A 25,733-nucleotide genomic window follows, 5' to 3' on the forward strand; every position below is an offset into this window, starting at 1 on the left:
CTACTAAATGGTGTATAATTAATAGAAAAATGGCATTCAATCATGACAAAAAGATGTTAATGGCTCCCATATTTTAATAAAATTTTTATAATTTCCATTCTGTACCGCTAATGATCTTTCCATTCTATATATGTGACATACTGAGTTCCACCAAAAATTAAAATTAAGTTTATTATGATCTTTCCAATTATTAGTAATATGTTGGATGGCAACTCCAGTCATAATCATTAAAAGTTTATTATTATACGATGATATCTGATTCTTTTTTCTCATAGACATTCCAAATATCACAGTATCATAAGATAACGCTATATGGTTTTCCAATAAACAATTTATTTGATCCCAGATTGAGTTCCAAAAGGCTAAAATATGGGGACAGTAAAACAAAAGATGATCCAAAGTCCCTACATCTAGATTACAATGCCAGCATCTATTAGTGTGGAGGTCCATTAAAGTCCCTGAAACAGTGGTGAGTTCATATTCCCTAGTGGCGTTTTTTTCTGGAGCTTTTTAAAAATGTTCTTTTCCAAGTTAAACAGCCCTAAGCTCTCATATGAGAGTCCTTCTGACCCCTTAAATCATTTTGGTAGCTCTTCTTTTTTTATATTCTTTATTCATTTTCATATTTTACATCAAGTGCACAAAATATTAAATTACAACAAATTATTACACAATATCACTTTTATATCTACTGCATAAAATTCTAATAATATTTTTACCCCCTCCCCCACCACCCACCCTTCAACTGCTTTCCAATCACCATATACACATTATATAACATATTATGTAATATTATTTCCATTACCCACCCCTCCTGATGTGCCATAAAGAAGAAGAGAAAAATTGATGATTATTCACTACAATATTTTGTCAATGGCCCCCATATTTTTATAAATTTAGTATATGACCCTCTTTGTATTGCTATTGCTCTTTCCATTTTGAATATATGACAAATTGTATTCCACCAAAATGTATAACTAAGGTTACTATGGTACCATGGAGCAGTATAGAGCCATTAGAATATTTTATTATCTGTTCCTTTCCTAATAATTCCTAGTGTTGTATTTGCTTTATTGGCCACCACTGCAACTTGAGTGGAAGATTTTGATGTAGTGTCCAAAGTAATAGCGAGATCTTTTCTGGGATGTTATCTCTTAGGTTATCCTTCTCAGTATGCGTCACTTATCCACCTTAAAATTTCATCTGTCATTTGAAGGCCGAATCTTGCAGTCTTGTAAGGTCCTTCAATGTCTCACAGTCCTCATGCAGTTTAACAACTGAATAATTTTATCTCATATCTGCAAATTTGATGACCTCGCTCATCATTCTTTTCCCAAATCGTTTATAAATAATGTTGAAAAGCACCAGTCCCAGTACAGATCCTTATTTGGGAGCAGTTTACGTCAATTTCAACTGTTATAATTACTGCAGCCAAGTTTATTCTTTTTAATCATAAATTTGATAGAGGTAGCTCCCCTGTTGTATCTCTAGGTGATACTTTTCCGTTTGTTTCTCTTGCAAATGTACAGTAGTTATTTCCTCTAGAACAGTGGTTCCCAACACTGTCCTGGAAAACCCCCAGGCCAGTCAGGTTTTCAGGATAGCCCTAATGAATATACATGAGAGAGATCTGCATATAATGGAGTTGCCCTGCATGCAAATCTGCTCCATGCATATTCTTTAGGGCTGTCCTGAAAACCCGACTGGCCTGGGGGTCTTCCAGGACAGGGTTGGGAACCACTGCTCTAGAACAGTGTTTTTCAACCTTTTTACACCTATGGACCGGCAGAAATAAAAGAATTATTCTGTGGACCGGCATCGGTCCGTGGACCGGCGGTTGAAGAACACGGGGCTAAGTCATGGGCCAGACACCGCCCATCTCTACCCAATCTCCACCCCAGACCCCGCCCCCATAATAGTACTAATTGCACCTTGCATGTCCCGTGCCTCATCTGGAAGCCTTCCCTCTGATGTTGCAACGTCAGAGAGAAGGCTTCCGGTTCAGGCTCAGGATGCCCGTAGGAGCCACTGCCCGTGGCTTTGTGCACTGAATCAGTTAGGAAAAGGGAGCTGGCTTGAAAATAACGCCGCATCAATCGCACCGTGGACCGGCGGTTGAAGAACACTGTTTTGGGCCTGATGCACGTGCTGGCCCTGTGGACCGGCAGGAAATTTCTGTGGACCGGCACTGGTCCGTGGACCGGTGGTTGAAGAACACTGCTCTAGAAGACATTTGTTCTATGATCCCGAATATTTGAAGTTTTTGCTAGATGATAAAAGTTTGGAATTTCCCTTAATGGGTGATGATGTGGAGGGGTATTACGGAATAAAAAAGCTTTTTACAAAGTTTTACAACTGATTAATATTAGGTTGATTCGGATTTAGGTGTTAGAATAGGTTTATTAGCGACTGCTTATTCCCTGAGGTGGTCCTGATCTGTGGCTTTCTTACTGTAGAGATATGATATCCAATCCTTTAGTTTTATATATAGATTCATCCCTCAGAGAGGGCTTGACTCTGTTTACAAATGTTGGAAATCAGACAAAGAAGGGATCAAAATTGACAGGTGAAAGATCGTTAATTAGAAAAGGATGAATTTGTTAAAGGCTTTTGAAATAAATGAGTTTATAGCATTTTCCGGAAAATTGATAATTGAGAAAGAAGCCTAACCTCAGACAGAAGCTCATTACAAATTTTTACAAAGAAAAAGCTGAACGAATAATAAAACTTGGCTGTAGTTTTGATATTCTTTATGGTAGGAAAATCAAGTTTATATTTCTGGGCACTTCTGGAATTAAATGGCAAACAAGAATTGAAAGTGAGATGAAAAATAGGGGGGGGGGGAAATCCCATACAGAATTTTAAAGATCACACTGGAACATTTAAAATGAATTCTCCAGTAAATTAGAAGCCAGAGTATTCAGAATTTGGTGTGAACCTGATTTATGCTAAGACCTGGAGTTGGCAATGTCTGATCTGTTGAATTTTGTTGTAGGCTTGTACCTTTGTGAATGTTAAATATTGTATTCTTGTGTTTTATGTAAACTGCCTTGGGCTACTTGGTATAAGGCAGTATATTAATACATTTGGTTATTATTACACTGTTCACTCTCCACAATTGAGAGAATTTGTTCATTTTACCTTACCCTCCCGTTTTGTTTTGTTTTTAATCTTTTAACCTGTTTCCAATCCACAACAGGACATTGCCTCCTGTCTCTTGACTTTTTAATCTCAGGAGTCTCTCATGAGGGATTTTGTCAAAAGTTTTCTGAAAATCTAGATACACTACATCAACTGGCTCAATTTTTTCCTTTTGTTTGTTCACGCTTTCCCAAAAAAAATGTAGCAAATTAGTGAGAACATAAAAATTGCCGCTGCTGGGTCAGACCAATGGTCCATCCTGCCCAGCAAGTCCGCTCACGTGTGGCCCCAAGGTCAAGACCAGTGCTCCAAAAGAGTCCAGTCTCCTTTGGCTGAAATCATGCTGGCTCTATCCCATTAACCCATGTTTATATATGTGTTCAGTAATTGTATTCTTTGTAATAGTTTCTACCATTTTGCCCGGCACTGACATCAGACTTGTTAGTTTCTAATTTCCCAGATTACCCCTGGAACCCTTTTTTTTTTTTTTTTTTTTTTTAAATCAGCATTACATTGGCTGATCTCCAGACTTCAGGTATTATGAATAATTTTAATGATAGGTTATAGAGTCTTCATTTCATGTATTGATTCTTTCAGTATTCCAAGGTGTATACTATCTTGTCCTGATGATTTACTGCTTTTTTCTTGTTAATTTGGCTTTTTACATCTTCCAGGTTCACTGAAATTTGTTTCAATTTCTCTTTATCGACACCTTTAACTACTATTTCCTGCGTGGGTATCATCCTTACATCCTCCTCAGTAAAGACAAAAGCAAAGAATTCCTTTATCTTTTCATAAGAATTACCGCTGTTGGGTCAGACCAGCAGTCCATCGTGCCCAGCAGTCCGCTCACTCGGCAGTCCTTAGGTCAAAGACCAGTGCCCTCTTTGAGTCTAGCCTTACCTGCGTATGTTCTGGTACAGCAGGAACTTATCTAACCTTGTCTTGAATCCCTGAAGGGTGTTTTCCCCTGTAACAGCCTTCAGAAGAGTGTTCCAGATTAGAGGTCTGAACGGGGATCGCGGGAATCCCCCCTGTAGCCAACGGGACTCCCTCGGGGATGGAAGGCTTTGGAAGCAGGGTTTGTCCATATAATATAATGGACACGTCAGCCTTAGTAAAAGAGGGGGTTTATAAGTTAATTACCTGAACAGAAAACAAAAAAAGGTTCCACCAAAGAGATTCCACAAGGAAAACAGCAGCGCAAACACAAAAGAAACTGTGGAATTGATGATCCTGTCAGAAGTAATTGCTGCTTTTTATGGGGACGGGTGGGGATGGAGGTAATTCCTTGCGGGGATGGGTGGGGATGGAGAAGATCCTGGCGGGGATGGGTGGGATTTCTATCCCCATGCAACTCTCTATTCCAGATTTCTACCTCTCTTTAGGTCAGCGGTGTCAAAGTCCCTCCTCGAGGGCCGCAATCCAGTCGGGTTTTCAGGATTTCCCCAATGACTATGCATGAGATCTATTTGCTCTGCTTTCATTGTATGCTAATAGATCTCATGCATAGTCATTGGGGAAATCCTGAAAACCCGACTGGATTGTAGCCTTCGAGGAGGGACTTTGACACCCCTGCTCTAGGTGAAAATAAAACTTCCTTACATTTGTACGGAAACTATCCCCTTTTAACTTCAGCGAGTGCGCTCTCGTTCTCTTCACCTTGGAGATGATGAACAATCTCTCTTTCTCTACTAGGTCTATTCCCTTCAATATCATGAATGTTTCGATCATGTCCCTTCTCAGTCTCCTGTTTTCAAGGGAGAAGAGGCCCAATTTCTCTAATCTCTCACTGTACGGCAACTTTCCACTATGACCTTGTCCTTCCTGATTACCTCTTTTAATCCTTGATGATCTAATGGGTCAACTTACTTCCTTACAGGATTTCAACTTCTAATTTACTTGAAAAAGTTTTTATAATAAATTTTTGCCTCTATGGCAAGCTAGTTTTCTTTAGCCTTCTTTATCATTGCTTTTTGTCTAACCTCCTGGTAGTTCTTCTTGCCTCCTGTTTTTATCACTAAGATCTTTTTCCTTTTTTTAAAGACACTAATTCTAATAACCTCTTTTGCCTGACTTTTAAAAAAAATATGATGGATGTCTTTTGGCCTTCATTTCACCTTTTTAAATATGTGGAATACAGCTGGTCTGGGCTTCCAAGATGGTATTTTTGAACAATGTCTAAGGCTGATTTAAAGTCCTGTCTTTGCAGCTTTTCCTTTTTTAGCTCTTTTTTAACCATTTTCCTCATTTTATCCCAGTGACCTTTTTGAGAGTTGAATGCTGACAAGGTAGATTTTCTTATTGTGTTCATTCCAGTTATTAAAGCTAATTTAATAAATTCTGTTTTATAAAAGTTATGTTTCTTATCTCAATTTAGATCTTTTTTTGGCCTAGATTTATGGATGTTGGTCCATGCTTTTCTGTTTTTGCCTCTGGACTATTATAACTCTTTGTACATGGGTTTCATGAGAACATTAGTAACTAGATTGCAGTTATTACAGAATTCTGTTGCTAAAATTATTTTGTTAAAGTCTAAAGTCTCCTTTTATGAAGCCACGCTAGCGGGGTTAGCGCTAACCCCCGCAGCCGGCTAAAAAACTAACGACAGCTCAATGCAGGCATTAGCGGCTAGCCCGGCAGGCGATTTAACGCGCGGTATTACACGCGTTAAACCCCCTACCACAGCTTGATAAAAGGACCCCCAAGTTTAACCTTTTCCTATCATAATAAATTTTACGTTACGCTGGTTCCAATCGTAATTATCGCTACTGCCCGCTACATTTTCTGCATCAAAGTCCGAATCATTATCCAACTCAGACTCTGAACTACTTGGTAATAAATAGATGGGACAAATGATAGGTCGAAGGTGTACTGTATGTCCCATGCCATGGGACATACGATGGCAATAACATTTTTGGAATGTCCCCGTCGTCCGGGACATACGATAGGAAAAGGTTAATAGGGTGACCCCTCTATTAAAGAAGCTACATTGGTTACCTCTACAAGCTTGCACTGAGTTTAAATTTTTGTTTTAGCTTTTAAGTTGCTGTATGGAGATTGGCACAGTATATAATATCATTTCTGAAAATCAAGCCACCTTCAATGTCCAGTTTCTTAAACAAATTTGAGCTTCTACCAGATTCGTTAATTCCTCTCTCATCTTCTAAGGAACTTTTTAATACTATCATCCCCCTACCACACATAATTAGATGTGAAAATAATTGTTTAAGATTTTGGAAACCCTTGAAATCCTGGCTCTTTGTCAAATATCTGTCACAATAATAATTCCTAATCTATTATATGTGCCTTTTTAAAATTATCATATTAGGTAATTTACACCAGGTTTCAGTAGGTGTAAATCCTCACTTCCAAAGTTGGGTGTGGAATGGATCTCGGTGCTATGCGCTATTTTGTAAACAGCACCCAACCCGGAGTGCCGTTTAAAGAATAGTATTCAGCGTCTTATTTTTTTTCAGTGACCAAATGTGGGCATTATTTATTGAATCTAGTCCGATGTGATTTAAGCTCACAGAGAGCCACATAATACTGGAAGAAAACAGAACAGCGATCCCAGAGGCATGCCTGCAGCAAGATTCGGGGAAAGGGCAGGGAGGACCCGGCTTTGGCAGCTAACTGAAGGAGAGGCTTGGGGGTGGGAAATGAAATTAACTTGGATAGAATTAGGGGACGTGTTAGGGGAATGTGTGGCACAGTGGTTAGAGCTACGGCCTCAGCACCCTGAGGTTGTGGGTTCAAACCCACGCTGCTCCTTGTGACCCTGGGCAAATCACTTAATCCCTCATTGCCCCAGGTACATTAGATAGACTGTGAACCCACCGGGGCAGACAGGGAATAATGCTTTGAGTACCTGAATGTAAACCACTAAGAATATAAGAACACCACAGCTAAACTAATCTTCGCAAAAAAGCAAATTCGACCATGTCTCCCCGCTTCTGTCTAAGCTTCACTGCCTCCCAGTCATCCTCAGGGTTCACTACAAATGCGCCTGTGTAGCCTTCAAATCTCTTCACGGCATCCTTCCTCCCCTCTTTCCACTATCTTTTGGCTCTCCTCGAATCCTAACTCCACCAGATCCACTCAAAAATTCAAACTATCCTTCCCCTCTTTAAAAGGCATATCCCATACAGGAAAACTTGGAACATCCCCTCCTCTTCAGGATCACCGAGCTGTGAAACAGCTTTACTGCCCATCTTCGGAGTTTGACCTCCCTCCAACGCTTCAGAAAACATTTGAAAACTTGGCTTTTCTCCAAAATGTAACTACTCCCTCCCTCTCCATTATACTAAGTCCCCTCTTTCCTTCCTTTTTACCAAACCCTTCTTCTTTCCATTGGAGTTCCTTTCTTTATTAATTCCTATAAACCGTGTCGAGCTCCACTTCTGTGGAGATGATGCAATATATAAACTTAAGGTTTAGTTTAGTTTATAAGTGGTATATCAATGCTTAAATAAATAAATGTAAGTTGGCTGAGACAACATGAGTATGAGAGAGAGAGAGTGTCTGAAGAATCAAATTTCATGTAATTTACACATATTGCTCTGTGTGTGCCTGAACAGCTGGGCTGACTCTACATCATTGGAGAGGGACCCCCTCCTTTACTGGAGCTAACTGCCACTGTGGCCCTCAAAATAGTGAATATCGCTGTTATAGAGTCTTTCATATAGAACTATGACATAACTGTTTCTATCTATTACTGATGAGCCTATAAACACCTTTCTTACAGAACTGAGAAGTGATGCGCCCAGGTACAATTTTACTAACTAACCTAGAGATTATTAATATCTCCTATGTTGTGTTGAAACTGTGGCGGTAAATTTTCAGCGATAACACCTAATTGCAGAGTTACTTGCGGAATGTGAAACACTCACAAAGCAACCTAGATTTCAAACATACAATTTTCATTTAAATTGAGTTTGAATTTCAGATTATGTGACTGAATGTGTATACATAGGTTTACCCATTTAACCCATAACTTTCTAAAATTCATGTTGGATGTATCATTTTCATTTGAAATGCCCCAAGATACCTTTTTTTGTTCTTGTGGCAAAACTTATGTATATTATGAATAAAATGCTGACATTTTTTAAGCTACTGAAAATTAGTGTAAATATATAGAACCAGCTTATATGCCTACTGCCTTATTCTACAGGAATTCTGACTGTACTTTAGACAATTTAGCCCACATAATGGTACTGATGATTTTTATTTTTTTTTTTTTTTGGAAATCATGTTTATTGAGGTCAACCAGAGTAACAAAGGGCATACAATAAATACAGATGCAAACAAAAGTGGCTGTGAACAGTGCAAAACAATACAATCAACCGTCAGAGAACACAGTAATGGTATAAAGACTACAGTATGCACAGTCAAAAGAAAAACAAAAAAGCCAAAAGAATGAGGAGCCCACTACCCCCCTAGAGCATATCAAAAAGAACTAGTATAATAGCCAATAAATGTTTTGGGGCTACTGAGCATAAAAGAAACAGTGAGCGACAGATATCTCCCGTCCGTGATCCCATAACACACCAACCACAAGAACAGCCCAGGTCCCCCATATGACCCCAGAAATTTTTTTTAAAACATTCAGTGGGGTATTAAAATAGTTTTAAAGCTAGTACAGAGGAGTCTATATACTAATTTTAAAACTATGTTAATATTCCACTGAATACCACTGTTTGTTAAGTGGGCAGACTTGCACGGTCTGTGTCTGTGTATGGCCGTTTGGTGGAGGATGGGCAGGGGAGGGCTTCAATGGCTGGGAGGGTGTAGATGGGCTGGAGTAAGTCTTAACAGAGATTTCGGCAGTTGGAACCCAAGCAAAGTACCGGGTAAAGCTTTGAATTCTTGCCCAGAAATTGCTAAGAAGGAAAAATTTAAAAAAAAAAAAATTTAAATTGAATCAGGTTGGGCAGACTGGATGGACCATTTGGGTCTTTATCTGCCGTCATCTACTATGTTACTATGTTATATGCCAGGTCTTGTATTCCACCTATATCTTAACAGTTCAAGGATGGATTCCATAAAACAAGAGCTGGTCATTTCATCCAGTAATTACAAAACTTTATTATAAAATCTAAGTTAGATAAAACTAATTAGTTAAAAGATCAAACTTTTGAAAAATAAAGTTTACAAGTTTTATCTAAACCAGAAATAACGGTCACCGGATCTTAAAGAAAATGGAAATTGGTTCCTCAACTCACCCATCTGGTATTAGATAGAAGAGGAAAGTTGCCTAATTGATTTTACGTTCTTAAATATTGGGAATCATAACGAGAAAAGATTTTGGGTGTTATATCTCGTGGTTGAACCCTGCAGCGAGGCTGCCATATCTAGCAAATAGAGGAGCTTCACCGGTTAAAATTTTTAAAATCATGATGCATAATTTAAATTATATTTGAGCAGCTACAGGAAGGCAGTGAAGTTTAGGGTAGAAAGGATATTTGGATAAGCCAAAAAATAAACTGATATCTGCATTTTAAAGTAATTGCAAACAATTAATTGATGATTTAGTACCAATTTATTAGAATAAGATTGTAGAAGTCCAGTTCTAATGATAATAGTGACTGCACCATAATCCTAAATACCTAGAATTTAAAGTACTTTCTGATGGCTCTGTTTTCTTAATGTATAAAAATAATTTTTATTAACTGATTGAACATGATTATGCAAGGTTAATAAATTATCTACTTCCACCCCCAAAATTTTAGATTGAAGATATAAAGGAAAATGGTACCCATCAAAGGGCAGACTGGATGGGCCATTTGGCCTTAATCTGCCATCATGTTTCTATAGCTAAAAATATTAAGGAGATTAAAACAGCCTATGATATGACCTCACAATGCAGGTGTAAAGAGCCTTAGCCTATAGAAAAAGGAGATGCAAATGTTAAGAGCCTTAGCCAATAGGGAGAGGAGGAGATAGTGAATGCTGCAGATGGGCCATTTGGTCTTTATCTGCCATCATGTTTCTATGTTTCTATCTATTTTATAAAGGGTAAACAAGAACAGTCAGAATGCCCTGACATGCCCATGCCCATTTTTCATTTGCATACAAGAAAAGTTAAATGCACTCTTTATAGCACTGTCTCGCAAATTTTTCCAAGCCGCGGCACACTAAGCTCGTGGCCATGGCTGGAGGGTCTACGCGATGATGTCACGTGCATGTGTGACATCACATTGATGTCCACACAAGTATGGAGGCCCTCCAGGCGGGACTCTGAGCTTTTAACCCTGAAATGACTACACCGGTGGGGAGATGCGAAGAGGAGGAGAGGTGCCAGCTAACTCACCTACACAATGTGCCTCTTGTGACACACCCGGAATCTCACTGCAGCACACAGTTTGCCATACATTAATTTATGTGCAGTGATAAATGAACACCAATTAGTGTGCATTAATGCCAGTTATTGGTATTTATCACCAGTTTGGTGCAATTAATTAATTACGCTATGCACATAACGGGCCTTATTCTGTAACTGCACAGCCAATTGTGTACCTACCTTTTGGAGTTATTTATAGAATTTGGTGGTTTGGTTTCTTCAAAGGGTAAGCACTGTGATATCCCTAAAATAAAAAAAAGAAAGAAAGTTCAATATTCAGTGTTGCAGGTGGGCATGGACAAATAGTATAGTCTTACGTCATGGCATAATCTGTGCAAAATAAATCACAAAATATAAAAACTCTATGATATTTTTCATTTGCCTTTCCAGTGGTAGTTCAAGGCAAATTACATTCAGGTAGGCTAGGTCTTTCCCTGTCCCCAAAGAGCTCACAGTGTTTGTTTGGACCTCAGGCAATAGAGAGTTAAGTGACTTACCCAAGGCCACAAGGAATGTCGGTGAGATTCCCTAATCTAACTGCTACATTACTCCTCCACTCATGCATTTTAGGAATGCTTTTTTTTTTTTTTTAGAAGACACTGTGGGAAGAGTGGACAATGTGAATGCTTAGGGATCCATTCCCGATTATGTTTCTGAACAGCAGTGCCAAGGAGCTGTATAAAAGAACAGTGTTTGTTCCTGGTCTTGTCTGTATGTAAGCTTAATGAGGCTGTTGTGGGAAGTTCCTGCTATATTGTAGATGAACTCCAAATCCTGATAGAATAATAGAATATTGTGCGTTAGATGGTTGTCCTGGCCTTAGGATGTACAGATATTCCAGGTGGTAATGTTGAGGGGAAGCAGAAGAATAACAGGAGAATACTGGTCATAAGGTTTATGCAGCAGTGCTGCTAGGTAATAGAAGAATATCATGAAAATATTGTTTGTTACATAGTTTTTCCTGGTCTTGTGCAGTCCACAGACCTCAGGGTAATAGGGCATGGGAAGAGAAGGGAGAGTAACAGGAGAATATTGGTTGTTATAGCGTTTTCCTTACCTTGCACTTTACATAGACTCCAAGTAAGTGGTGCTGAGAGACATTTAGAGAGTAACAAGTAGCCAAGATATATCTATAATGGCATCTTCTCCTGTCTCAAGCTCATGTAAAATAGTAACTTGACTCTTATTGTAGAGTAGCTTTAAGCATGCTTTTTCTGTAGTGCTGCTCCTTCCAACAAACAACCAATTCCTCTTTGAAAGACCTATCCTTCAGCAGTTTAAGTCAGGAGAGATGCATCTCCTGAATGTTCCCTTCTGGCTCCATTGGGGGTCACTGTGAAGACTTGGTTTAGTGCTAATGACTTCATTGTTACCGCTGTAGGTAGAGGAGCGCTCAAGGATGAATAAACAAAACTCACCCCTTGCCAAAACCAAGATGGGTTCCACCGTATCAGACCCCTTGCTGCAGTCCACTTCCCTCAACTCTTCTCCAGCCTCCCAGACACCCCCCATGCAGCGCCCCGTGGAGCCACAGGAGGGGCAGCATAAGGTAAGAGGGCATCAAACAGTACCTGTAAAGTTAAGCGAGACTTGGCCTCTGCCTGCTGTAAAACGAAAACAGTACTTCTCTCACAAATACTATTCAGTTGAAGCTCCTTTGCATTGCCTCTTGGAAGAAGGGTTATATGTGTTGACTCTGTTCCATTGCTCTCTGTCTTTGGTAGATTCTACCCCACAAGGATGAATGCAGAAGACTTTGAAGAGCTTCACATCTCTTTCAGAGTCTCTTCCTCAGCCTTGGGCCCTTTTTAACCATTACTTTGTTTCTTGAATTAAGCTTTGCCAGCCAGTTCAGAGCTTCATTCACCACCTTTCAATTACCCTACTGGAACTTCCTTCCAGTTGTTTTGTCTGCATGAAGAGGAACCATGTTTACTTTCTTGTTGTTATTCCAACTTATTGTAATAATCTGCTGTATTCAGAGTCACAATGTATTAGCAGTGACCTACCTAAGGGTTAAAAGTCATGGTGTATTCATATTGGTAATGTCTGTATAAGGTGGGTCCGAAAGAAAAGGCAAAGAAAAATAAAATAGGTGATGCACAATTCAGTGCTTTTTAAAAGTCTTCATGCACTTGTACGTTTTCACATTCTGCTGCCTGAAAAATATTTTCAGAGTAAAAGCAGGATAGCAAGTCATCGCAGTATGAATGGCATCACCAACAGAGCTCACCTGGAAAAGCTTCTCCAGCTTAGTAATTTCTAGAACCCTTTGAACTGCTTCACCAAGCATATATACCACTTCCCACTTGCTGTTGCACAGGACCACTTCAGCCTTCATCTTTCTGTGGAACTGGTTGGTTGCATGTCAGAATTCTTGTCTGTTAAAATGACTAATTTTTCTTGCTTTTTCTGTTGCTGTTGTGTGGTATTTTTTGTTAGTGTCCTAGATAGGTTTTTGACTGTTTATCCATTATTTGTTTTGCGTTCAGCCCAGTGTAGGCCTTCAGTGAGGACCTTGGGCTTCTGGTTAGGGCATTTTTTATGAAAATCAAGTTTGATCTTTCTTTGACTATATTTCTGGCCAATATGTCCCAGAAAAAAAAAAACCTCACAATGGTTTTAAGAAGCTCTACTTTATTTCTTAATAAGGTACTCACTTCTCCGTTTTCTTTCCCATCTTTCTTTGCAAAGAATACCACACTAAGATTGATTGATTGATTCACCTATAGCCTCTCTAAAGGTTATTTCCCACACTGTAGGAAAAATGCTGTTATCCTCCTGCTACTTAAGAAACCTTCTCTGAATTCAACTGGTCCTGCAAATTATTGACTCGGTTCTATCACCCATTTATATCCAAAGTTGTAGAGAAGGTCGTTCTGTTTCAGTTAGACCTTTCTTTCCAATGCTGATACCTTGAACTCTTGACTTTTAGGTTTTCATAAGCACTACAGCACTAAAATCCATCTTTCATTCATGGATGAAGTAAAACATTTGGATTCCAATAATTTTTTCTTTCTGGTTTCTTTACCTTTCCTCAGTTTTTGATCTTGTTGAGCATGTTCTCTTATTAACTCGACTTATAGAGATCAGCATCATTCATGCTAGGTTCAAGTCCTTTCTGTGCTCTCTTTCATTTCGTGCAAGGATTGCCTCTACCTTATCTGATTCCATTGATCTCACCAGTTAAGAGTGCCTCAGGGGTTGGGGTTGGCCTCAGTAATTATTTTATAATGTCCTTAAACCCTAATCAAGTCACTAAGAATGAGTCCCTACTTTTTGCAGATGATGATCAGATTCTATATCGCACTGAGATCAGGTCACCTGATCTCGATTCACTTTTCTTTAAAATTTTTATTTATCATATTTCAAATATAAACCAAGAAACCATTTTCTATAGTAAGCCAAATGAAAAAAAATATATACATAGGAAAAGAATTTCAGTTATGGTCATGAATAACCAACTTAAAAGTAATTCTTTAGCTCAAGTTCAAAAAATTGAGGTTTCAGTACATAATCTAGCATTACTTTAATCATATTAGTTTACTAAGTAAAAAGAAAATTTGGAAATTAAGACAACTTTGCTGAACTAGAAGTTATTTTATATGTAGTCATTTGACATCGGTAGTTCATTCTCTAGTGATCAGTCAGTTAGATCAGTGGTCCCCAACTCTGTCCTGGAGGACCACCAAGCCAATCGGGTTTTCAGGATAGCTCTAATGAATATGTATGAGAGAGATTTGCATATAATGGAAGTGACAGGCATGCAAATCTGCTCCATGCATATTCATTAAGGCTACCCTGAAAACCCAATAGGTGTGGTGGTCCTCCAGGACAAGGTTGGGGACCACTGAGTTAGATTACTGCAATATGCTTTACGTAGGATGTTCTGTCAGACTGAAACAATGATTGCAAACTCCTCAGCTAGACTGATATGTCAAACAGGGAAATATGATAAGCCCAAAGAGGTTTATAGTTTATATTTTGAGTTTTAGAATAACTCATAGAATAACCCCTCTATATTTGTTTCTCTGATATCTATTTTATCAAAGTGTGGATATCAATACTTGGAAATTTCTGTGAGACAAATGCGATATAAGCATATTCACAATTTTTTTTACTTTTCAGGCAGCCTTGGCTGCAATTCCTTACCGACAGCTGTTAAATTGGAGATAAGTTATGAGATTTTGAAAGAAATTAAAAACTTGTTTAACAAATACCTCAAAGAATAACTTAAAGAGCAGTTAAATGTGCATTTGTATTTTATAGTTTCTATCTGGTCAAATCCTTTGTAATCCCCATTGAACCTCTTGCTTGGTAATTGTGGATTATAAGTGCAGTATTGTGTTGTATAATCAGGATGCATTTAGATAAGGAAAAAAATCATAAGGGTAAAAAAACACTGATAACTAAAAAAAATCATAGTACTCATGGTCTGACAAAATCTTACAACAAAACTCCTACTGAAAGGGACAGAGACATTCATTCCCCTGGTTTCTAAAAACAGTCAGGTGAGAGGTTCCCAAAGTACATATTTCTCTGAATGATAATTTTATAATACATTGGCAATGAAACTTGAGATGAAAGGATGCTCCCAACTAAAGATCCCCAGGGCAGAGCAACGAAAACTGTCTCCTCTGCTTCTGAATTTCATGGGATATATCAGAAAAAAATAAAAATCTCTTGTCCCCCTACAATATATCCCTGTTTATAAAATACATTTTCAACAAGCAATACCTTCCAGAACTATTATCCAAAGTTACCAACATAGTTGCTTACAACTGACCACTTGTTCCAAAATTATCCCTTTATGAATTTGCAGATATCTATCCCACTGACACATTAGGGTTTAGATTTCTTTTCAGGAACATAATAAACATGAACAGTACATGGAAACAAATCTTCAGAGAGCAATTAGTACTTTCTTCAAATACTTTTTAAATATCTTTGGCTGAAATTTTCAATTCTTTAGGAAAGTTCAGCTTCTAATCACTTTATTTATGCTTTCCCACTGAAAAGCGAATTGAAGTCGCATCAGGATCAAATGTAGATTTAACAGTTTGCTTCTGTATAAATCTGATCTCAGATTCTCAGTGTTTCTAGCCAAAAATCATAATTCAGTAAACTTCTCTTGAGATTTTAGTTAGCTTCCAAAATTTTCACTTGTGGTTTTAAATCCTGAATCACATGAAAAAGTCTTAGCTAAGTCTATAATTGCAAGCCAAATTGTGTCCAAAGAACTATCAGCAAGCCTATCAGAAAACATCGAAGATAGATTTGAAATTGCCTTTTCAAATTCAGAACCTCCATATTTGATCTCTGTCTTCAGCCTTAGGAATAGTTTGATCTGGGTTCCTCTCAGATAAGAGCACTCTTATCTCCCTCTGTACCCTTCTCATTATTTCCGAGTGTCTCCAATTGGGACTATATCTTCTCTTGGCAGCTTGGCAGCTCCTGGATTCTGTACAACTGAACTCCTGTCACTGAAGTAAGGAGAAGTTGATTGAAATAAAGGCTGCTTACTTTACCTCACTGGGGATCCATCGTGAAGGAAAAACAAAAACCAACAAGATTACATTACATTAGTGACTTCTATTCCGCCAGTACCTTGCAGTTCTAGGTGGATTACAAAAGAAGATAGCTGGATATTACCAGGAAAATTACAATTTAGGGTGCTGTTTACATGATTGAGACTTTGAAGGGAAAATTACAAGAGTGGATGAGACTTTGAAGGGAAGTTTACAAGAGAGGGAAAGTTTACAAAAGAGGGGATAGACATGGGAATGAGTTTTGATATCTAGATAAATTTTTTGAATAGCAGGGGTTTGATTTCTTCTCAAAATGATTTGAAGTCGGTTGTTGTTGTCAGCATGTTGGATATGGGGTGGTCGAGTTTAGCTGCTTGCGTTGCTAGTAGATTGTCATACATCTTCTTGCGCTGTGCATCTTTGAATGGGGGGGTAGGTAAATGGGGACTGAGTTCTCCTTTGTCTAGTTGTATTGTTCCAGTTTAGGCAGTTGTTTAGATATGTGGGGGCAGTGCCATTCATTACTTTGAATAATAGACAGTAGAATTTGGATAGTATTCGCGCTTGTATCGGTAGCCAGTGTGAGTTTAGGTATGCGATGTTGTCTAGTACAATCTGTAATTGTTTTATCATGTTTGCGGGGCATGGTAGGTATAGGATGTTGCAGTAGTCCTAGGAATAGGGATTGGACTATGAGCCTATATTGTTCTTTGTCGAAGAATTTTCTTATTTTTCGCAGGTTGTGCATAATTAAAAAGGCTTTCTGGGTGGTCTTGTTGATTTGGATTTGCCTGGTGCAGCATCTATCTAACATTGTATATTCCAAAGCAAATAACTTTTTATTCTAGTAATAAGTATTATAGCAGCATTTGGCAAATCAGAAATAAATCAGTTTGGACATATACAATGGAGAGAAGAAAAAAACTCATATAAACAGTGCCAGCATATTTCTATAAGTATGGCACAGCTTCTCTAAAGAAACTCTGCCTAAGCATGGGGGTTTTATACAGAAAGTTACTTTGTCTTAGACCATCCCCTGGCTGTGAATATGTATCACCCTATTGGAGCAGATATGCTGCCTATCTAACCCACTCCTAGTCCAAGCCTCCATTCTTTCCTGGGGGGCCCTGGAAAGACATAGCTTCTGGAACTTTTTTCTTCTTGAAGTTTCCATTCTTCACACGGGTACATCAGTATCAGTACTTCAGTGTATTAGCCTGGCATCTCTTTATCAGTTCTTAGGTTCCCGGATGGAGTGTCTTGCTGACTTGCATTTTCTTTCAGCACTATTAAATAGCTCATTGTATTTATAGCACTGTATGGTGTCCTTGTGAAACTCTTCACAGCAAAAAATCTACACACTCGCATGCCACACATTAGCATCTCAGCATCTGAACTGAAACCAGTTTGTACAAGCCCGTGACTTCAGCAACTCTAGCAAAATGCAGGAATAGGTCTCACAACCTGTAAAAGTCTCCCATAGGCTCCTGTCATCTATCTCATGATGCTCATGGCTGCAGGAGTGGAGACCCTAAGTTTGGGCTTAGTGAGACATCTGGCCCATCAAAACCTTCCAGCCCCCTCTATTTGGGCAAACAGTGAACAGCCCCCACTCTGGATCCATCTGCCTTCCACAGATGACAAAGGCATCTATGGAGCCATATTGAAGCATATCAAGGATGCTGGAGAGTCTAGCCCTCTGACCACCCTTTCACATCTCCATTCAAGTAGGAAAAATGTCGCCAAACAATAAAGTCAAGGCAAGTGTTCTGCAGAGTCAGATCTTATGTCTGTCGCCTTGGAACCTCCCCTCTCATTCAGTCTTTTATCACTGTCTGGTCTATTTTTATTTTTATTTTTTTTTAATTATCTTTTCTACCTATTGTCTCATTCCCCATCCTTATTAAGGTTAATCTGCTTTTGAGAGAGACATAGGAGAAGCCACTGCTTGCCCTAGATCAGTTGCTACTATTTGGGGTTTTGCCAGGTACTTTTGACCTGGATTGGCCACCATGAGGACGAGACCATTAGTCTGACCCAGTATGGCTATTCTTATGTTTTTATGTGAGATTCTCACTCATTTCTTGAGCTTTAGTTATTTTGTCCCTTTGTAATTAAAGTTGCCTTTTGTTTTCTACCTTATTCTTTCCCCTTAATATATCTCTTTTGTGAACTACTTAGACTTTATTTTATATGCGGTATATTAAATAAAATTGAACTGTGACGATAGTCCACCCAAAGAAATGCCTGATTGACAAGTCACTCTTAAGGATATCTCTTCTTTTAAGCCAGCACATATTGCTGGCTTCCTTACTTAGAATTCTGGGCCATGATGATTAACACTGAACTTTCATTTGAGCCCCGGGTTGCTTAAATGGTCATATTCAGTTTTTATTGTTGTTGCCTATGCCAAATTCATTCTGTACAGTCTTTTCTGACCAGAGATACCATCCCTATCTTGACAAATGCTCTCATCACAGTTGTCTTGATTACTGAAACTCTATACAATGCATTCCATTAGTTTGCCTTTAAAGGATTGCATCTAATTCATAATACCACCATTAGACTTTCCTTCTCTCTTTCCAGTATCTTGATTCCCCAGGAAACTCCTTACCTGCTGTGTTCCAACTCTGGTGAACGTTTGATCATTCGTGTTCAGTTGGCACAATATACTGATTTTATTGATTTATTTTGCACATTTTTTTCTATTGTGAAACCAGCTTCCCAAATATCTTGGGCTAAATTTTGTTCTGTCAGTTTTAAAACCTTATTTCTTATGGGGGGAAGAAAAATAGGGAGAATGGGTAAGTGTGGGGAGAATCAAGAATTGGGGGAGGAGTGAAGGAGGAATGGGAAGAAATAGAGAACTTCAATAACTCCAAGTAATAGGAAGATTATTTCTTTTATTTGATCTTGCTGTATAGCTCTCTCATTTGTATTATCATTTTTGTTTTCAATAAAATAAAATTTGAAATTAAAAACTTTTTTCTTTTAAGTGAGCATTTGATGACTAGCTCACTTGGCTCTGCACTGTGGATGGGACTGGCATTGCACTGTTTCTCTACACTGTTTTCCATTATATTTTATATATTTTATTGTAAATGGTTTTGATGGATTTTTTTTTAATTTGCAGTACTGGATGAATCATAAGCATACATACCCAGTACAACAGGACTGTATTCATCACAGATGCCCATGATATCTGTGGCCTATAATGCCTGGGGCCTAATTATGATCCATCTCATTGTAAATTTTATTCACAGATGTCTGAGAGGCCTTTATGATCATGAAATGCATCTTGAATGAATTTTTTGGCACTGAGATGTCCGTCATCGTCACTCTTACTTTGTTCCCCACACCTTTATCGATAGGATTAGGTCTTAAGGAGATTTGATGAGCCGATGGAGCACTTCTTTGTTCAATGCGTTGATGCAACTTTGACATCATTGATAACAGAGGGAGATCAAGTTGAGACGCACATACTTCCTGCTGGGGGTTCCTCAGGGTTGATGTTGACTGTGTAGTCATCAATTTCCAATGTATCCGGAAAGGAAGATTCACCAAGGCCTGATGCCAATGTTAGTAGGTCAAAACAGGCAATGTCCTAGACTTCTCCACAGGAGTATTTTTCAGGGTCTAACTTTAAACACTATCAGGATTCGGATTATGAAACAGAAGTGTTCTCTGAAGGGATTCAGCTGGTTGTATCAGATTTATCTCCATAAGAGAGAAGAAAATACTCTCCTAAGGAACTCTTATTCGTTGATTTTTGTATAGGAAATGATTGAGGCCATTTTATTTAAGTTAGAGATGGAGGAGGAACCCAAGGCTGAAACATTGGACATTCTTGAGTTGCTTGACCTCCCCTCTTCAAAGGGAAGCTTTGAAAATGTGTTTTAATAGAATCCTCAAAGATGTGCAGATGAGAATGTGGGAAACCCCCTTGTCTGTAGGCCTATAAATAAGAAGGTTAACTCTACCGTAAGTGTCCAGAAGGCTCCTGGTTTGAAGAAGCAACAGCTTCTTAATATAATAATAATAATAATATTATAATAATTTATTCTTATATACCACCAAACCATTAGTTCAAGGTGGTTTAACAGCAAGAAAGAACTGCACAAACAGTGAATTACTTACATAAGCATATCAAAATTTCTCAGAAAATACAAAATGGCAATTAAGCCACATATTTATCTAACAGATAAGTTTTAAGAATTTTTCTAAATAAATAATAAGATTGAGCTTGGGGAATAAGCGTATTCCGACATGAATTCATTGCACTAGCCTGAAATGCAAAAGTTTTTTCCCTAAGTCTCTTATAACGAAATGCTTTTACCGATGGAAACGTAAACCAGTAAGTTTTTTTTGTGTATTTTTATTTGAATTTAAAAAATTCAAAGTGGGGAGAGAGGTAGGTTGGAGTCAATCCAAATAAAACTTTAAAACAGATACAGCCAAATTTAAACAAAACTCTAGCCTCAAATAGCAACCAATGGAGCTTTAAATAATAAGGGCTTACATGATTGTATTTTTAAGACCAAAAATCAGGCGAACTGCTGTATTCTGTATTATTCCAAGTCTTAACCATTTTGTGGTAGCTGAATTGATACTCAAGAGCCAAAAGTTCCAAGACTCATTCCTTGGTGCCTTCAGGGAGAGCAATTTGGATATCGGAATCTTTGGAGAGAGATTTTTTTTTTTTTTTCAAAATGCTGTGCACACTTCTCACTTAGCTTCTTACCAGGTCTTGATGTGCTTGTGAAAGACTATTCTCCATGTTAGGGAGTTTGCAGGCACAGTCTTTCAGAAGAAGGCTAAGCAGCTTCTTTAACTAGTGGTAAGGTGCAAGGTAAGAGGTGGTAGGAGTGCCAATAATTCACCAGCTAGTAGAGCCAAGACATGCATGAAAGAAGTTCCATTATGCACTCTGGATGTTTAGTATTTATTCATGTCTAAGAATGAACTAACCTGAGTTCATTCTCCTTCCATATGTATGTAATTTCATACAAAACATGTAGCTTACAGCAATAACAGACAAATTTATTTACATGGACCAAGAACTATTTACAGGAGTAAAGACAGTCACAGAACAAAAATAAAATGCCAGTTCTTTAAAATGCCATATGGAACCAATCAGGTCTTTTTAAAAACAAACAGCTCCCTATGGCTCACAATTAGGCCACCTGTTAAAAAGGAAAGCAACTGCAGAGCTTGACTTATGACCTTCATGATGTTTGCCCTCAGACAACAGCTGGGCTGTGAACAGTGTATGGAATTCCAGTGAAGAAAAGTGAGTAGTTGTCCTGACAGATAAGATGAAATGCCTTTCACAAACAAATCAAAGTGGTTTACAACAAACTAAGGTCAGATGTTGATGAGCTGAGTTGATGCCTTGATAACATCGTGCAATGGTTGGTTGTGTCCTATATGTTAAAACCATAAGAAAGTCTTTCAACATCGCTCTTGATGGGCTCCGAAGAGACTAAAGGTCAGCCTTTTGATGTCATTCTTGATTCTTTACTCTAAATTCTGGCTCCAAAGAGGCTTGGGGCAATGTGGCCAAGAGCCTTACGTATTTCATAGTCTTGCATCAGAAGATTGCTTGACAGAGACATGGGCATTGAAGAAGTCTTTGAGTCAGCAGAGTTCTAATTATAGCAAATGGCTCTCTATTATAAAACAGATAGGCCAGAACAGTGTTTGAGTACATAGGAAGAGCAATAGATAGCAAGAAAAAGGAGGTGGTAGAGTCTTTGTATACTACTTTGCAATGGCAGGAGAAAGTAAGTCCATTCTATCTGATTTGTAAGAAAATGGGAAAAAAAACCCATGTATTGCTTGGTATCTTTACAGTGAATGTACTGCTTTTTGCCTCTGAAATATTGGGAATCCTGAAGGAGCTATGCAGAAATTCAATGTCTTGTATTACAGATAGGATGGCTACTAAAATGACAAGTGTATGGGGACAGTCTTAAAGAACTCAATATATGTTTATTTTATTACACTAAAATCAATCGCCTGATTTTGGACTAGCAAAGTCCCAGCAATGTACAAAGATAAAAAAAAATTCAGGTCCCTGAAAAAAGAATCTCATTAAAAATAGGAAAGAATTTAATTTAACCAAAGAGAGGGGAAGGGTTACAGAAATGAAAGACTGGAGCAAATCACTACATCTCCCAGTGCTGGAGGGATTAAACGCCACTGACAATAAATGCATTTTTAATCCTATTTTAAATTTTGTACAAGAAATTTGGATGTGAAGCTCCTGAGGTATTTTGTTCCATAAAGATGGAGTTAGAGAAAAGAAAGCACCGGCTTGTGTGGACTCCCTGGGTGCCTGTAATATGGAAAGGAAGACCAGCTGATGGTCATTAAGTGAATGGAAAGATCTCACAGGAACGTAGCATACGTATAGTGTTATTCTCCAAATCGTCTGGAGTACCCTAAAGGTTAAGAATAGGATTTTAATTCTAAAGGAAATAGGCAACCAGTGTAATTGAAAAAAAACAGTGAACTGGCATGATGCTTCTGATTAGCATTGCACAGAAAATGTGCCATAGTGTTTTGATGAGATTGCAGGATTTGGGTTTTTGCATTGCTGATTGAGGTAATCCTGCATAAACTACATTGAAATAATGCAAAGGTGAGGTCACCGAAGGCGTGGTAGAGAATAGGAAGGATTAATGCTAGTGCAATGTGAAGAAAATGGTCCACAAAAATATAAGTAATTTGTTCAGTAAAGGCAGAGAGTCAATAATGACTCCGAGATATCTGAAAGAATTCACAGGTAGTTGAGGTGAACCAAAAAGAACAGGGGTTAACAGATGGTGGAGAAATGTGATTCAAAATCCAGCATGTGATAGTTTTATGGGGTTAAAAGCCAATCAGCCACAGCCTCTAGACACAATTGTAAAGGTTTAAGATTAGCAGCTATAAGATCTGTGTGATACACCAAAAGAATATCTACATATATATAAGTAGAGATATTAAAAGACTGAATAAGAGTTGCCAGTGAACTTAAAAATGTAATTTAATAAAGGAGACAGAATAGACCCTTGAGGGACACCACGCGGAAGACAGAAGGATGAAGAGGTTGCAACTACGTGTTACTGTAAAAGATCGCTATTGAAGAAAAGAACCAAGCCAGGACCGTACCCAATAAACCCTTGAGGACAGTCTCTGAATCATGAGAGGATTATCCATTAAGTCAAAGGCTGCCAAGAGATCTAATGAAACCAGCAGGGTAACCAAACCTTTATCTAAACTTTCATTTCACTTAAAAGTGAGGTGAAAATGATTTCTGTACTATGTTCTATACGGAATCCTGATTACATATAGCAAAGAATGGAATGGCCAAATGGATGTTCCAAGAAGATTAATACATTTATTACACTCAGGTACTCAAGCATTTTCCCTATCTCATTCACCCAGACACCAGCAGAGCCACACAGCATGAGGGCAGTGTCCAAGGACCCGGGAGGGTGTAATTCTCTCTGCGGCTGAGTATATTCGCTCCATAAGACGCACCCTTATTTCCACTCACTTTTGGGGGGGAAAAAGTATGTCTTATGGATTGAAAAATACGGTATGTTTCTGGCTCAGCAAACCATCAAATAATTTCCCAACTGGGATCCCGTTTTCGCCTTACTGGCTTCCTCAGGGGATGACTCTAAAAATAAGCGATGTATTTTCTAGAACCTTAAATCTCTTGTTCATTATAACATTTTCATGACTTTCTTATGGGATTCATTTTAACTCCTTCACAGTAACCTGCTGAAGACATCTTACCCCAGAATTCTTAAAATGGTGTCCCTAACAAACTCACATCCTACTGGACAGCTATTTTTCATCAGTCAGTGGGGAAATTTCATTCTTCCTCCCAAACAATCCATATTATAAAGTAGTTCAAATGGTACAACTGTATTCCATTTAAATATAAACTGCTGTTCACACTTCATAATTTGGGAGGAAGAATGAAATTTCCCCATTGATTGATGAAAAATAGCTGTCCGTTAGTTTTTAATATGGTTGATGTGGATATTTTTCTTAACACTGATTGAAGAAATAAAGGAAGGTCAAGAACATTGTGTTTTGTCTACAGTTTGTTTTGTTGTCGGATTGCTCCTTTTCTGCGGAATATTGGGTCTTGCCGTTTTTAATTTTCACAGTTTTAGGGACACCATTTTAAGAATTCTAGGGTGAGATGTCTTCAGCAGGTTACTATGAAGGAGTTAAAAATAAAGCCCATAAGTGAGTCATGAAAATGTTATAATGAACAAGAGATTTAAGGTTGTAGAAAATATATCATTTTTATTTGTAGAGTTATCCCCTGAGGAAGCCGGGATCCCAGTTGGGAAATTATTTGATGGTTTGCTGAGCCAGAAACATAAATTGAAAAAAACTGTTATTCTCCCTGAAAATCATCACAAAAAATAAGAGAATCACTTCAGTTTGGAACATTAAACAGAAGATAAGTATAATCAGAAGTAATTGATGCTTAAAATATCATTTTTTCTATAGACTTTTTTAATAATGCATTATTGCAATGGTTGAGAAGGGGTATTTGTCACATTTGTGTGAAAAATGAGCACTTGATGCTGAGAAGACAGCCTTTTCTGAGCAATAATAGCCTAAAATAAAAATATTATTAGTAAAAAGACTTTAAAAATGTCAAGCAAACTGCCACTGATGTTACTGCTGTCCCTCTGGGTACATGGAACCAGTCAACCAAGTTGCAATAATAAATGCCAGGGAACTTTTGAGCCCATTCAGTTGTAAAGGCCCTGCTCGTTCCATGCTCTCTGTCAGAGGGGTCGAGATTGTCGGGCCCTTTGCAAGCACATGGGCTTGAAGACTCCTCGGCATTTGTTATCACACCTTGTTTGATTGCTGTTCCAGGCCTGGAGGAACAACACTGGAAGCAGCTGCAGCAGAAGGGAGAGAGGAAGGTTTAACTTTGAGAGGAAATGCTGGACTGGGGATTAATTCTGAATAGCTAGGGGAAGAAAGAAGGTGATGCTTGGGATGAGAGAGATAGGAAAGGTTGACTCTAAGCAGGTAGGTGGGTGGGAAGATAGAAGGGTTGATGCTGAATTGGTGGGTGAGATGGGAAGAAAGAAAAAAGGTGATGCTGGACTAAAAGAGAAGGAGGAGAGGGGATGGGTGGTAACAGAAAAGGGGGCAGTGTAGGATGGTTGTGGAAGAGAAGGGAAAAGGGGCAATGCTGGATCAAAGGAAAAGAGAGAGGGAGGAAAGAGACAGGTACTTGGGGGTAGTAAAGGGGCTGGCTTTGTGCCTGGAGGCTGATGTAGGAGCATAACAGCTAATCCAGATGGCTCCAGACCATCAGGGATAAATTGAACCAGTCCTGGGGAGTGTGTGGTGCAGTGGTTAGAGCAACAGCCTCAGCACCCTGAGGTTAGAAACATAGAAAGATGACGGCAGAAAAGGGCTACAGCCCATCAAGTCTGCCCACTCTACTGACCCACCCCATTAAGTCTGAGTGCTGATGACTTAGTTCCTTAGCTCGACCCTCGTAGGGATCCCACGTGGATGTCCCATTTATTCTTAAAGTCGAGCACGCTGGTGGCCTTGATCACCTGCACCGGAAGTTTGTTCCAGTGATCCACCACCCTTTCTGTGAAGAAGTACTTCCTGGTGTCACCACTAAATTTCCCTCCTCTGAGTTTAAGCGGGTGCCCCCTTGTGACCGAGGGTCCCTT

General features: G+C 38.6%; 1 protein-coding gene across 6 annotated transcripts in view; it reads left to right on the forward strand.

Annotated features, from left to right (window-relative positions):
• The window catches only part of MINK1 (misshapen like kinase 1), a 213,781-nt gene that overhangs the window by 109,539 nt on the left and 78,509 nt on the right, over positions 1-25,733 (forward strand). For 4 of the 6 annotated variants that reach the window (XM_033923495.1, XM_033923498.1, XM_033923496.1 and 1 more), the window contains one exon: positions 11,865-12,032. The exons of the other annotated variants lie outside the window; for them this stretch is intronic. In XM_033923495.1, coding sequence (XP_033779386.1) covers positions 11,865-12,032 — 168 coding nt within the window. The remainder of the gene's footprint in view (positions 1-11,864; positions 12,033-25,733) is intronic. 6 annotated transcript variants of the gene reach the window in all.

Source organism: Geotrypetes seraphini, chromosome 16 (genome assembly GCF_902459505.1).
Source record: "Geotrypetes seraphini chromosome 16, aGeoSer1.1, whole genome shotgun sequence".
Taxonomy (NCBI): domain Eukaryota; kingdom Metazoa; phylum Chordata; class Amphibia; order Gymnophiona; family Dermophiidae; genus Geotrypetes; species Geotrypetes seraphini.